The following is a 15,712-nucleotide window of genomic DNA, read 5'->3' on the forward strand; positions in this document are numbered from 1 at the left end:
AGCCGCATTGAATTGCCCTTAAGGGTGGGGTTGCAGGAATATGGCGGGGGATTGGGCCAAGGTAGGATAGTCTTTCGAAGGGTCGGTGCAGACTCAATGGGCCGAATGGCCTTCTTCTGCACTGTCAGGATTCTATGATTCCATGAAATGCAAGTTGTTGTTTGTGGAAATATTCCGCTCTGTGCACAGTGTGCCGTCTTCGCTGTTTGCAATGCATGTTCTGCTTTGTTGTCACTTCATCAGGTCAGTACCTCATTTTCAGGTTGTCTTGGCGTTGGTCCCAAAATGCAGTTCTGATCTCACTGAACCATCTGGCTTGTTGGTGATGAAGGAATGAAGGCTTTACCAAGCCATGACCATACGAACATGTGAATTGGGAACAGGTGGAGGCCACTCGGCCCCTCCAGTCTACTCCGCCATTTCATAAGATCAAGGCTAATCAGATTACAACCTCAACCCCACATACCAGCCTACCCCCAATAACCTTTCACCCTTGTTGATCAAGAATCTATCCAGCTGTGCCTGAAAACTATGCAAAGATTCTGCTCCCACTGTCTTTCGAGGAAGGGAGTTCCAGAGGGTCACCACTTTCTGAGAGAGAAATTCCTCCTCATCTCCGTCTTAAATGGGCGACCCTTATTTTTAAACAGTTACCCCTAGTTCTAGATTCTCCAACAAGAGGAAACATCCTCCCCATATTCACCCTGTCAACGCCCCTCAGGATCTTAAAGATTTCAATCAAGTTGTCTCTTACTCTTCTGAACTTGAGTGGATACAAACTTAATCTCTCCAACGTTTCCTCATAAGAAAACCCACCCATTCCTGGTATTAGTCTAGTAAACCTTGATGGATCTTAGAATTCCTAAAGTACAGGAGGAGGCCATTTGGCCCATTGAGTCTGCACCGATGCTCTGAAAAAGCACCCTACCCAGGCCCAGAGCGGTATCCCTGTAACTTGCACATTATTTGACCGTGGGAGGAAACCAGAGCACCCGGAGAAAAGAGACAGATAGACAGACACTCAAGGCAAGAATTGATCCCTGGCCCTTGGTGCTGTGATGCAGCAGTGCTAACCACTGTGCCACTGTGATGCCCCTTCTCTGCAACGCAGTTACCGACGGGATTCTCCGATCGCTGACGGCGAAATCGCACTTGGAGATCGGGAGCGGCGCCGTTCTTCCGATGCTTCACCCCCTCAAAAACGGCGTGCTGAAGGAGTAGGCCCCACGCCGTCGAGACGGCCTCAGGACGGCACCTGAGGCCCTCTCCCGATGCTCCGCCCCCAATGGGGGGGGGGGGGGCGTGGGGTGCGTGTCCCCTCACTTTTCAGGGACCTGACGAGGCGGCTGCAATCTGTGTCCAGCGCCGCCATAGTCGGCGGGGGGGGGGGGGGGGGGGGGGGGGGGAACGTTCCACTGGCAGGGTTGCGAGGGGGGTTACAGGGGGACAGTTTTTGGCAGGCCGGCCAACGCCATGTTGTACGGCGGATCCGCCGCAGGCCGTCGCCATGCGCGTGCGCGACAATAGACCCAGCAATACAGCATCCGTATCAGCAGGTAAAGTCAGGGGCTTTATGGAGCGCAGCAGCTAGCCCCCCACCGCAAAATTGGAGAATCCAGTCCTACATCTTTACTTAAATAAGGAGACTAATACTGTACACAATGTACAGATTTTACATTTGAGTGTACATTCTGCTGCGGCTGATGGCCTTACTGATGCTCAGTTTGAACTGCAAAGACTGTTCTTAGCCCATCTTACTCAGTACATCGTTAGTGCTGCAAGACTCGATGGAGGGTATCTTCAGTTTGAAAAAGGCCTATACAACGTTTGTGCAGTGGTTCCTCCTACTAATGCTGTCATTGGCAGATGCATCTGCAAACGGTAAATTGATAATCGTGTGTTAGTTCTCTCAGTAACTACTCCAGACATTGCGCAGTGGCTATATCATTCAGGACTGAACCAGTTTGATCAGCAGTGTTACTAACAAGCGCCTCTTGGACTTGAAACCTCCCAAAAAAAAGAACAATCTGCCCTTGCTATCTTCAGTCCATGTTGACTATGGAGCGATACTGATTTAACATCTTAGAAAGGTATTATTCAGCAAGAGGCTTCTTTGTTTATGTTTGACAGCCACTGAATGGCAAGTTGTCTTTTTAGACCCCACTGCTTAACATTATTCAACTGTTCGTACAACATTTAAAACTGTTCGTAACTGACCATTGTTAATAATTATCGGTGTACTGTTTATTTGGCAGTCGATTCAAATTCATCGGTAGCAACAGGCTGTGTGTGAACTTTTCCCTCCGTTGCCCTTTTACTCTTCATGCTGTAGACAATAATCTTGCTTTGTCTCTACAATGTTCACTGGGGTCTACGGGGTCTTTTCAAGACTAAAGTGTATCGCCAGTCCAATTGCCAGGATGAGTGGGCCTGAAAGGAAGGCCAGGCCACGACGAATGATCAGTTGTTTTGTGGTCAAGATTTCTCCAACCGTGATGACTCCAGCGTTCACAATGGAAGTCTCTTCTGTCACCCGGTCATTGGTTAACCGTTGTTCCAAATCACAAACATTGGGCAGCAAAACCATTGCATTGTGCTCTGTGTCCTCCTCTGTGAAGGAAAGTCACATTGAAAAGTTGTAAGTACATGATGGTACCAGGGATTCAATACTTTACACGAGGACTGGTGATCAGGCCAATGATCTCCTCCATGACCATCAACCATTGGCAAAACCACATGATCTACACACAGGAGATCGATCATGTCAAAAGCATGGTGATCAATCGGAGCTCTTGAACTCCTAGCTTTACATCATTTCAATGCAGAGGTTCACTACTGACTGAATACAGAAGGTTGACTATGTAGTCCTGACAAGGTTTAAAGGATCACCTCAACATATCACTTCACAGTAGTTTAACCTGGACATTGTCCTTTCTTTTCTTTTTGAATTTCTACCTACTGTTCAGAACCCTCCACAACCCAACTCAAAGTTGAGCTACTAGTTGGCTGCCAGCTGAGAACCATTATCACAAAACCAAAGCATCACACAGTCAGCAATCCGACAAAAGGTTGGAAAAAGACCAATGACCATATCATTGATAGATTTGACCATCAATGACCACAGGCCAATCTGAGTTTGCTTTATTCATTGAAGAGATGTCAATGTCATTGTCTCGACCAGCATTCATTGCCCATCCCTAATTGCCCTCGAGAAGGTGGTGATGAGCTGCCTTCTTGAACCCTGCAGTCCATATGGTGTAGGTACACCCACAGTGCTGTTAGGGAGGGAGTTCCAGGGAGTGCGACAGTGAAGGAACGGACGATATTTCTCCAGGTTGGGGTGTGGAGTGACTTGGAGGGGAACCTCCAGGTGGTGGTGTTCCCATGTTCCTACTGCCCTTGTCCTCTGGATAGTCGTGGTCATAGATTCGAAAGGTGCTATCTAAGGAGACTTGTTGAGTTCCTGCAGTGCATCTCGTAGATGGCACACACTCTGCTACTATTTGTCGGTGGTGGAGGGATTGAATGTCTGTGGAAAGGGCAACAATCAAGCGGGGCTGCTTTGTCCTGGATGGTGTTGAGCTTTTGGAGTGTTGTTGGAGCTGCACACATCCAGGCAAATGGAGAGTATTCAATCACACACCTGGCAACAGAACTATCCCTAGCTGTCCTGAGAAATACTGGTGGGCCATCTAGTTGCACCCATGCTGTCCTTGTAAAGATGGTGTTCGCTGGAGAATTCTGGAATACTGAGCGGAATTCTCCATTTTTTTGGTAAGCGTGGTGGTGGGCCGTTCTGGTGGCCACATCCCCGCTGGCCAAAACGACGAGAAATCGCGCACGATTCTCCGCTGGCAGCCTCATTAATTATGCATCAGCGAGTATCTCTCTGAATCGCCTGGCGGGCTGAGAGTTGATTAATTTAGTCGCTGCTAGCTAGGGGTTCGTATTTAAAACACCGGTCCAGCCTAAACATCACTCTCTCCAGCCCACAAGACCTTGGAGGATGTCCAAAACTCAGAGGCAAAACGCCAGCTGCCTCAGGAAGGAGTGTGTACCCTACTCCAGCCACCATGCCCGCAAGGCCTTGATTTGAGGAGTCTCAGTGCAGAGGCTCGTCCTCTACCCAAGGGAAGGGTCCAGGAAGCACAGCAACCTCATCTCTCTGGCCTGGGAGGCCGTGGTCCAGGAGGTCAGCATGACTGGCATCCGCGCAACAAGAATTGCGCAGTGCAGGAAGAAGATGAATTATCTCATCTGTTTCATCAAGGTAAGTTCTCTCCCAGCTCCCTCCCCTACCAAACTCTCATAATTGCATCATGTTAAGAAAGGCAACTTTCTTAACGGATCTCACACATCCATTACGGACGTTCATTCTCTTATGGGCATTTCCATCTCTTCTCCCACTTTGCTCAGTTCCATACTCTGGTCCTTCTGGGGAGGGATCACCTCTTTGCATAGCCAGACCGAAGAGCACAGCAAACTGTGATTGTAGAACCATAAAATCCCGACAGTGCGGAAGGAGGCCATTCGGCCCATCCAGTCTGCTCCAACACACTGAAAAGAGCACCCTACCTAGGCCCACCTCAGCTTACCCCCTTAACCGCACCTAGCCTGCACAGCCCTGGACACTAAGGCGCATGGCCAATCCACCTAACCTGCACATATTTGGATTGTGGGAGGAAACCAGAGCACCCGGAGGAAATTCCGCAGACACAGGGAGAACTTGCAAACTCCGCACACACACAGTCACCCAAGGCCGCGATCGAACTCAGGTCCTTGGTGCTGTGAGGAAGCAGCGCTAAGCACTGTCGGACAATGCAGGAAAACACAAACAGCCTCTTCCCTCTCTCATATGTCTTATAAGTTGCCGATGCCTTCAGTGACCTCCAGCAAGGTTTGGACTTTAAACTAAGAGGATTAATGAGAGGATGACTGGCTCCGTTGTGGCAAATTTCCAGAACATTTTTGACAGGGAGAACTTTGCGTAGCACAATTTACGTTGACAGATTAACTAAGTTATAACTTTGAATGATTTCATAAAAATGGTCCAAATCTTCCAGTCTGTGGATCATCAGAGACTGGACTTGTGGCCAAAGATGTGCGTCAGGATCTTGCAGAAACCCTGACATACTGACCTTTGTGGAAATTGCCGGGAAGCTTCAACTTCCAATGGGAAATCCCATTGCTACTTGGGCCTCTACTCGAATGTCTTTGACTCAGAGTTAGAGTTGGAGACTTAGTTCAGTTCAAGTGTACTTACCTGGATAGTTTCCCAAGAAAATGTTACACAGATTAAAACCTCGTCCTAGAGTAACTCCAGAACTGATTCCCATCCCGACCACAAATACACATACTGACCCCCCCCCCCCCCCCCCCCCCTGACATGGGGAGGCAGTGGTAATGTCTCTGGACCAGTAACCCAGCCACAAAGGGTGATGCTCTGGGGCCCAGGTTCAAATCCCACCAGGTGAAATTTGAACTCAATAAAAAATCTGGAATTAAAAATCTAATGATGACCATTGTCGATTGTCATAAAAACCCATCTGGTTCACTAATGTCCTTTCCTTACCTGGTCCGGCCTACACGCGAATCCAGACCCACAGCAATGTGGTTGACTCTTACAAAATGGCCTCAGGGTTGGACAATAAATACCGTCCCAGCCAGCGACACCCACCTCCCATGAACACATTTTTTAAAAAATGGCAACCCCCGACTTGACTAGCAACCTGACTACCCTTCTGAGCTCGCAACTACACAATCCATCCAATCACCCTTAGACTACACCCCCCCCCCCCCCCAACCAAAATCACCCTGGTTCCTTTCCGCAATCAACCAACTAAACCATCGGTCAGATTGCCAATCTGATTACACTCTGCCCCACCCACTCATCCACCTCACCCACTGGCCTGTCTCCCCATCCTACCCAATTGCAAACTCACCCACTTGAGAACCTTACCAGCCCACCCACTGTTGTGTTTACATAGATTTACATAGAATTTACAGTGCAGAAGGAGGCCATTCGGCCCATCGAGCCCGCACCGGCTCTTGGAAAGAGCACTCTACCCAAGGTCAACACCTCCACCCTATCCCCATAACTCAGTAACCCCACCCAACACTAAGGGCAATTTGGACACTAAGGGCAATTTATCATGGCCAATCCACCTAATCCGCACATCTTTGGACTGTGGGAGGAAACCAGAGCACCCGGAGGAAACCCACGCACACATGGGGAGGATGTGCTGACTCCGCACAGACAGCGACCCAAGCAGGAATTGAACCTGGGACCCTGGAGCTGTGAAGCGATTGTGCTATCCACAATGCTACCATGCTATATGTTATGCTGCTTCGTGTAGCATAAGCTGCTTCCTTGATGTATGCTTTGACAAAGGATGCTCCAGACTATGAAATGAGTCCAACGTGTTTATTGAACTATTAGCACAGTTCTTAAATGAGTTTGACTCTCTGCTAATCTAGCTGCAGTAACCCAGTCAATCTTTACCAGCATGCTCTAAGCCACGTGCTGGGTGTGATGCTGTTGATCAACCCTGATGTACTCTCCAGATGACTTTCTGTGGAAAGAGGCAGAGCATGTTTGCCCTGTCCTTTTATATGGGTCGTGTAGTGCCCCCTTGTGGTAATGCCACCTCTGGGTGTCCTGATTACTCATTGGTTGTGTCCTGTTGTAATGACCCATTGGCTGCATGTCATGACATCTCTGGTGCTCCCTCTAGTGGTTACACAGTTGTAGTTTATTTACATTAACCCCTAGTATATATACAGAGATGTATATCACCACACCCACCTAACCACCCTACCCACCTACCCCCTTGTCCATTTGTTCATTCATTTACAGTGAACGTTTGAACTTCTTACATGTTAACAGCTCTTTTTACCTGTTGCAATATCCTTGCTTTGGCCACCAGGGGTGCTGCTTGTGATGTCCATTTTATCTCTCACCATACCCGCATTAACCTGGGCCTTTCAATAAAGGACAAAATCATCATGAAAGATGAAGCAAGAGAACAGCACCCTCAGCCCTCTCTGGAGATCTGGCATTTCAAGTCTTCCTTCATGAGATCGCCCAGTGACATATTGAGTAGAATTCCAAGGTATGGTGGGAGGGACGAATTTTGTTGGGAAATGACCATTCAGACCAGTCTGAGGACCAACGTTACAGCTGAGGTCTGTTCAAAAGCAAGTCACTGAGGTGAACAAGGATTATGAGGGTCAGATCTTACCCGAAAAGGAAAATTGGTTGGGACTCCCCTCTTCGAGGCTGTTAGCAGAAGTCAGGAAAATTCACATGCTGTCCCACCCGTCTTGGGGGGGGGGGGGGGGGGGGGGGGGAAGTGCCGGTAAAGATGGGATCTTCATTGCCGGGGGGGAGGGGGGGGGGGGTTGGGTGTGGGCTGGAGTCAGGCCCGCCGATCTGGGGAAAAGTTTGGAGGCAGTCACAGGGGCTGGCAAGTGCAGAACCCAGCTGTTTCGAAGGTCAATCTTTGTGCTGTGGGACCCTGTCCCAGTTGAAATGAAAACACAGTGGCCCTCCAGCCCTCACCACCCTCACCCTCCAAATATTCCCAATGCCACACTAATGCCACATCATGTCCATCCCTATGGTCCCTCATGCCCTTACACCAAATCCTACCCTTCCACCCAACCCCCATGGGCCCTCGAGACCCCATGCCAGGTTCCGCCCTTCCACCCATCCCTCCATGACCCCCCCATGCCAAGTTCTGCCTTTCTGTGCCCCAGATTTACAGCTGTTTGATTAACAGCTCAGGTCCCCTGATCTCTCTGTCAATTTCACAATGTTTATTGACACAGTGAAGTGATTTCAAGAGCTTGCCATTTTTGTGATTGAGACTTTAAAGGGTCTGGCTGAGCAACATTTTTAATTGCTGGTACTGAAATGGCTTACTTTTCAAAATAAGAGAAAGTTATGAATGAATGACTTTTCATAAAAGCTTATTTTTACACCTACCCTCTATACACTACAGCTTTCATTGATTGTAGACAATGTATAGTAGGCCAATGGGCATGGAGAAGCCATAGCTAGGCATAAGAAGCATGATCGGACATAGGAGGTGGGTAGAATGCAGAGTTTGGCATAGGGGGCAGGAGGAGGACCTTTTGAACTTATCTTTTAAAAGCTCCCCTCATGCGAAGAGGATTCAGGTCTCCTCTGAGGGACTATAAACATTACGTTTCACAAGATGGTCCAACATCATGAAAACTGCGGCGGAGTAGAACGTGCCAATCGTAGGCACAGGGGGGCACTGAAGTGTGGCATCAACAGAAGGGACCAAATTTTCATTAATTTTAATTCATAGTACTTTTCTCTTATTTAAAAGTTTATCGGTTCTTCCCTTCTCAAAAGGGGGCCATTGTGAACTCTTAAAGTTGATGACATCACTCAGCCAGATTGGGAATTTACATCAAAGAATTTACATTTTCATCATGGGCGGCAAAATAACCAAGGGACTCTCTACCCCCTCCTGGTGGCCAGATGAGGAATGATGTTGGGGGATTTACTAATCGTTCACTCTGCCAATGGACTGCAGTGCAAGGTGTGAGGAGACAAGGGAGTTGGAAGAAAATAAATACTTTTTTAGAAAATGATTGAATAAATCATCACCACCAGACTGATTCATGGGAGGGCAGGACTAATCTGTAAGGAAAGATTCAGTCAGTCTCTCTCTCTTTTCCTTTATTGTCAGAAGTAGGCTTTGTTGCAATGAAGTTACTGTGAAAAGCCCCTAGTCGCCACATTCCGGCGCCTGTTCGGGAAGGCTGTTACGGGAATTGAACTGTGCTGCTGGCCTGCTTGGTTAACAAGCACATCTTTCGGGATTTGTGGGAGGAAACCGGAGGGCAGGGAGGAAACCCACGCAGACACGGGGAGAATGTGCAGACTCCGCACAGACAGTGACCCAAGCGGGAATCGAACCTGGGACTCTGGCGTTGTGAAGCAATAGTGCTAACCACTGTGCTACTGTGCCGCCTCGTTAGGATTGTATTCACTGGCGTTCAGAAGAATGAGGGGGGGGGAATCTCATGGAAACCTATAAAATACTAACAGGACTAGACAGGGCAGATGCAAGAAGGTATGTTCACGATGGTGGGGGAGTCCAGAACCAGAGGGTCACAGTCTGAGGATACGGGTCAGACCATTTAATACTGAGATGAGGAGAAATGTCTTCACCCAGAGAGTGGTGAGCCTGTAGAATTCGTTACCACAGGAAGCAGTTGAGTCCGAAACATTGTATGGTTTCAAGAAGCAGTGAGATGGGCAGCACGGTGGCGCAGTGGTTAGCACTGGTGCCTCACGGAGCTGAGGTCCCAGGTTCAATCCTGGCCCCGGATCACTGTCCGTATGGAGTTTGCACTTTCTCCCCGGGTCTGCTTGGGTCTCACCCTCACAGCCCAGTGGATTGGCCAGGCTCAATTGCCCCTTAATTGGAAAAAAAAATAATTGGGTAATCTAAATTTATTTAAAACAAGAAAACAAAAAGAAGCAGTTCGATATAGCACTTCGGGCGAAGGGGATCAAAGGATATGGAGGGGAAGCGGGATCAGGTTATTATGTTGAATGATCGGATATGATCATAATAAATGGTGGAGCGGGCTTGAAGGGCCGTATTTTCTATGTTCTCCTATTTTTCTATGTTTCAATTTTTCTATTTTTATCATCTATTCTTACCTGATTGGATGTTTCTTTCCAATTGATTCTGTAAATCACTGTCAGAAAAAAAGTTACTTGTACAATCACGCAAATGAGCATTCCGGACCAGAAACCTGCAAAATAGTAACGGTGCAGTGAGTACGGAGACAAATGAAGTTGAGTTTTCCTTCCGCCTCTTTTCCTCTGTGGAATATCTCATCTTTATCAGATAGCTGGTGTCAGCCTGCACAGAGTGACTTGTCCCCATTTGGCCTCAGCACCCCTGGAATCCATAGTGAAGAGTTAAGAGAGGGGTCCCATGCCTGATTAGCATGTAACGATCTGTGTTGGAAATGATGTGGAGATGCCGGCGTTGGACTGGGGTGGGCACAGTAAGAAGTCTTACAACACCAGGTTAAAGTCCAGCAGGTTCATTTCAAATCACTAGCTTTCGGAGCACTGCTCCTTCCTCAGGTGAATGAAGAGGTAGGTTCCAGAAACATATATATATATATATATAGACAAAGTCAATGATGCAAGATGATACTTTGAATGCGAGCATTTGCAGGTAATTAAGTCTTTACAGATCCAGAGAGAGGGGTAATCCCAGGTTACAGAGGTGCGAATTGTCTCAAACTAGGACTGTTGGTAGGATTTTGCAAGCCCAGGCCAGATGGTGGGGGGTAAATATAATGCAACATGAATCCAAGGTCCCGGTTCAGGCCGTACTCTTGTGTGTGTAATTTGGCTATAAGTTTCTGTTCGACGGTTCTGCTTTGCCGCGAGTCCTTAAGACCGCTTTGGAGAACGTTTACCCGGAGATCAGAGGCTGAATGACTTCTTCCTGTGTTGGAAATGTACGTGTGTGAAAGTTGGACGAGACCCTTGACTCGGTTCAGCTGTGATAACTCACTTCCAACATCTATGGTTAGGTGAGAGGTGGCCATGAAATCAAGGTACCCTCTCTAATTGTACAATTATCAATGTGTTAGCAACTGCATCCTTTGGCAATGACATTATTAAGCCAATTGCATTGTTAAAGGCAGGTGATGATCATTGGCAGAGCTAAACAGTTGGGTGTGGGGAAGTAGACTGTTACTGTGGGGGACATTGAAAAGAGCGCGAGAGGTAAGACAGCCGGGACATTGAAAACAGCGCGAGAGGAGAGACAGCCGGGACATTGAAAACAGCGCGAGAGGAGAGACAGCCGGGACATTGAAAACAGCGCGAGAGGTAAGACAGTCGGGACATTGAAAAGAACGCGAGAGGAGAGACAGCCGGGACATTGAAAAGAGCGCGAGAGGAGAGACAGCCGGGACATTGAAAAGAGCGCGAAAGGTAAGACAGCCGGAACATTGAAAAGAGCGCGAGAGGTAAGACAGCCGGGACATTGAAAACAGCGCGAGAGGTAAGACAGCCGGGACATTGAAAACAGCGCGAGAGGAGAGACAGCCAGGACATTGAAAACAGCATGAGAGGAGAGACAGCCGGGACATTGAAAACAGCGCGAGAGGAGAGACAGCCGGGACATTGAAAAGAACGCGAGAGGAGAGACAGCCGGGACATTGAAAACAGCGCGAGAGGAGAGACAGCCGGGACATTGAAAACAGCGCGAGAGGTAAGACAGTCGGGACATTGAAAACAGCGCGAGAGGAGAGACAGCCGGGACATTGAAAACAGCGCGAGAGGTAAGACAGCCGGGACATTGAAAACAGCGCGAGAGGAGAGACAGCCGGGACATTGAAAACAGCGCGAGAGGAGAGACAGCCGGGACATTGAAAAGAGCGCGAGAGGAGAGACAGCCGGGACATTGAAAAGAGCGCGAAAGGTAAGACAGCCGGAACATTGAAAAGAGCGCGAGAGGTAAGACAGCCGGGACATTGAAAACAGCGCGAGAGGAGAGACAGCCAGGACATTGAAAACAGCGCGAGAGGTAAGACAGCCGGGACATTGAAAACAGCGCGAGAGGTAAGACAGCCGGGACATTGAAAACAGCGCGAGAGGAGAGACAGCCAGGACATTGAAAACAGCGCGAGAGGAGAGACAGCCAGGACATTGAAAACAGCGCGAGAGGAGAGACAGCCAGGACATTGAAAACAGCGCGAGAGGAGAGACAGCCGGGACATTGAAAACAGCGCGAGAGGTAAGACAGCCGGGACATTGAAAAGAACGCGAGAGGAGAGACAGCCGGGACATTGAAAACAGCGCGAGAGGAGAGACAGCCGGGACATTGAAAAGACCGCGAGAGGAGAGACAGCCAGGACATTGAAAAGACCGCGAGAGGAGAGACAGCCAGGACATTGAAAACAGCGCGAGAGGTAAGACAGCCGGGACATTGAAAAGACCGCGAGAGTAGAGACAGCCAGGACATTGAAAAGAACGCGAGAGGAGAGACAGCCAGGACATTGAAAAGAACGCGAGAGGAGAGACAGCCGGGACATTGAAAACAGCGCGAGAGGAGGGACAGCTGGGACATTGAAAACAGCGCGAGGGGTAAGACACCCGGGACATTGAAAACAGCGTGAGAGGAGAGACAGCCGGGACATTGAAAACAGCGCGAGAGGAGAGACAGCAGGGACATTGAAAACAGCGCGAGAGGTAAGACAGTCGGGACTTTGAAAACAGCGCGAGAGGAGAGACAGCTGGGACATTGAAAAGAGCGCGAGAGGAGAGACAGCCGGGACATTGAAAACAGCGCGAGAGGTAAGACAGCCGGGACATTGAAAACAGCGCGAGAGGAGAGACAGCCGGGACATTGAAAAGAGCGCGAGAGGAGAGACAGCCGGGACATTGAAAAGAGCGCGAGAGGTAAGACAGTCGGGACATTGAAAACAGCGTGAGAGGAGAGACAGCTGGGACATTGAAAAGAGCGCGAGAGGAGAGACAGCCAGGACATTGAAAACAGCGCGAGAGGAGAGACAGCCGGGACATTGAAAACAGCGCGAGAGGTAAGACAGTCGGGACATTGAAAAGAGCGCGAGAGGAGAGACAGCCGGGACATTGAAAACAGCGCGAGAGGTAAGACAGTCGGGACATTGAAAAGAGCGCGAGAGGAGAGACAGCCGGGACATTGAAAACAGCGCGAGAGGTAAGACAGTCGGGACATTGAAAAGAGCGCGAGAGGAGAGACAGCCGGGACATTGAAAACAGCGCGAGAGGTAAGACAGTCGGGACATTGAAAACAGCGCGAGAGGAGAGACAGCCAGGACATTGAAAACAGCGCGAGAGGTAAGACAGTCGGGACATTGAAAAGAGCGCGAGAGGAGAGACAGCAGGGACATTGAAAAGAGCGCGAGAGGTAAGACAGCCGGGGGAGAGACAGCCGGGACATTGAAAACAGCGCGAGAGGTAAGACAGTCGGGACATTGAAAACAGCGCGAGAGGTAAGACAGTCGGGACATTGAAAACAGCGCGAGGGGTAAGACAGCCGGGACATTGAAAACAGCGCGAGAGGAGAGACAGCCGGGACATTGAAAAGAGCGCGAGAGGAGAGACAGCCGGGACATTGAAAACAGCGCGAGAGGAGAGACAGCTGTGACATTGAAAAGAGCGCGAGAGGTAAGACAGCCGGGACATTGAAAAGAGCGTAAGAGGTAAGACAGCCGGGACATTGAAAAGAGCGCGAGAGGTAAGACAGTCGGGACATTGAAAAGAGGGCGAGAGGAGAGACAGCCGGGACATTGAAAAGAGCGCGAGAGGTAAGACAGCCGGGACATTGAAAACAGCGCGAGAGGAGAGACAGCCAGGACATTGAAAACAGCGCGAGAGGTAAGACAGCCGGGACATTGAAAACAGCGTGAGAGGAGAGACAGCTGGGACATTGAAAACAGCGCGAGAGGAGAGACAGCCGGGACATTGAAAACAGCGCGAGAGGTAAGACAGCCGGGACATTGAAAACAGCGCGAGAGGTAAGACAGCCGGGACATTGAAAACAGCGCGAGAGGAGAGACAGCCGGGACATTGAAAAGAGCGCGAGAGGAGAGACAGCCGGGACATTGAAAACAGCGCGAGAGGTAAGACAGTCGGGACATTGAAAAGAGCGCGAGAGGTAAGACAGTCGGGACATTGAAAACAGCGCGAGAGGTAAGACAGCCGGGACATTGAAAACAGCGCGAGAGGAGAGACAGCCAGGACATTGAAAACAGCGCGAGAGGAGAGACAGCCGGGACATTGAAAACAGCGCGAGAGGTAAGACAGCCGGGACATTGAAAACAGCGCTAGAGGTAAGACAGCCGGGACATTGAAAACAGCGCGAGAGGAGAGACAGCCGGGACATTGAAAAGAGCGCGAGAGGAGAGACAGCCGGGACATTGAAAACAGCGCAAGAGGTAAGACAGCCGGGACATTGAAAACAGCGCGAGAGGAGAGACAGCCGGGACATTGAAAACAGCGCGAGAGGAGAGACAGCTGGGACATTGAAAAGAGCGCGAGAGGTAAGACAGCCGGGACATTGAAAACAGCGCGAGAGGAGAGACAGCCGGGACATTGAAAACAGCGCGAGAGGAGAGACAGCCAGGACATTGAACACAGCGCGAGAGGAGAGACAGCCGGGACATTGAAAACAGCGCGAGAGGAGAGACAGCCGGGACATTGAAAACAGCGCGAGAGGTAAGACAGCCGGGACATTGAAAACAGCGCGAGAGGAGAGACAGCCAGGACATTGAAAACAGCGCGAGAGGAGAGACAGCCGGGACATTGAAAACAGCGCGAGAGGAGAGACAGCCGGGACATTGAAAAGAGCGCGAGAGGAGAGACAGCCGGAACATTGAAAACAGCGCGAGAGGTAAGACAGCCGGGACATTGAAAACAGCGCGAGAGGTAAGACAGTCGGGACATTGAAAACAGCGCGAGAGGAGAGACAGCCGGGACATTGAAAACAGCGCGAGAGGAGAGACAGCCGGGACATTGAAAACAGCGCGAGAGGAGAGACAGCTGGGACATTGAAAAGAGCGCGAGAGGTAAGACAGCCGGGACATTGAAACAGCGCGAGAGGAGAGACAGCCGGGACATTGAAAACAGCGCGAGAGGAGAGACAGCCAGGACATTGAAAACAGCGCTAGAGGAGAGACAGCCAGGACATTGAAAACAGCGCGAGAGGAGAGACAGCCGGGACATTGAAAACAGCGCGAGAGGTAAGACAGCCGGGACATTGAAAACAGCGCGAGAGGAGAGACAGCCAGGACATTGAAAACAGCGCGAGAGGAGAGACAGCCGGGACATTGAAAACAGCGCGAGAGGAGAGACAGCCGGGACATTGAAAAGAGCGCGAGAGGAGAGACAGCCGGGACATTGAAAACAGCGCGAGGGGTAAGACAGTCGGGACATTGAAAACAGCGCGAGGGGTAAGACAGCCGGGACATTGAAAACAGCGCGAGAGGAGAGACAGCCGGGACATTGAAAAGGCGCGAGAGGAGGACAGCCGGGACATTTGAAAACAGGCGCGAGAGGAGAGACAGCTGGGACATTGAAAAGAGCGCGAGAGGTAAGACAGCCGGGAAATTGAAACAGAGCGTAAGAGGTAAGACAGCCGGGACATTGAAAAGAGCGCGAGAGGTAAGACAGTCGGGACATTGAAAAGAGCGCGAGAGGAGAGACAGCCGGGACATTGAAAAGTAGCCGCGAGAGGTAAGACAGCCGGGACATTGAAAACAGCGCGAGAGGAGAGACAGCCAGGACATTGAAAACAGCGCGAGAGGTAAGACAGCCGGACATTGAAAACAGCGCGGAGAGTAAGCACAGCCGGGACATTGAAAACAGCGTGAGAGGAGAGACAGCTGGGACATTGAAAACAGCGCGAGAGGAGAGACAGCCGCGGACATTGAAAACAGCGCGAGAGGTAAGAATCCGGACTTAACGCGCGAGACGTAAGACAGCCGGGACATTGAAAACAGCGCGAGAGGAGAGACAGCCGGGACATTGAAAAGAGCGCGAGAGGAGAGACAGCCGGGACATTGAAAACAGCGCGAGAGGTAAGACAGTCGGGACATTGAAAAGAGCGCGAGAGGTAAGACAGTCGGGACATTGAAAACAGCGCGAGAGGTAAGA

At 50.1% G+C, this 15,712-nt stretch overlaps 1 protein-coding gene across 1 annotated transcript; it reads right to left on the minus strand.

The window, feature by feature from the left end:
- Nucleotides 1-2,217: 2,217 nt before the first annotated feature.
- LOC119975078 (multidrug and toxin extrusion protein 1-like) lies at nt 2,218-9,796 on the minus strand. The gene is made up of 3 exons (XM_038814585.1): nt 9,707-9,796; nt 6,897-6,981; nt 2,218-2,610 (listed from the first exon to the last, which is right to left on the minus strand). The coding sequence occupies exons 1-3, from the start codon at nt 9,785-9,787 to the stop codon at nt 2,372-2,374; spliced, it is 405 nt and encodes a 134-aa protein (XP_038670513.1). The 5' UTR covers nt 9,788-9,796; the 3' UTR covers nt 2,218-2,371.
- Nucleotides 9,797-15,712: the final 5,916 nt, after the last annotated feature.

This window comes from Scyliorhinus canicula, chromosome 12, assembly GCF_902713615.1.
Source record: "Scyliorhinus canicula chromosome 12, sScyCan1.1, whole genome shotgun sequence".
Lineage (NCBI taxonomy): Eukaryota > Metazoa > Chordata > Chondrichthyes > Carcharhiniformes > Scyliorhinidae > Scyliorhinus > Scyliorhinus canicula.

Coding starts and splice junctions, on each gene's coding strand:
- LOC119975078 (XM_038814585.1), bottom strand. CDS start 9,787: ATGCTCATTTGCGTGATTGTACAAGTAACTTTTTTTCTGACAGTGATT. Junction 6,982..9,706: donor GGAAAGAAACATCCAATCAG/GTAAGAATAGAT, acceptor CTTTATTGAAAG/GCCCAGGTTAATGCGGGTAT. Junction 2,611..6,896: donor AAGCAAGGATATTGCAACAG/GTAAAAAGAGCT, acceptor TTTCCTTCACAG/AGGAGGACACAGAGCACAAT.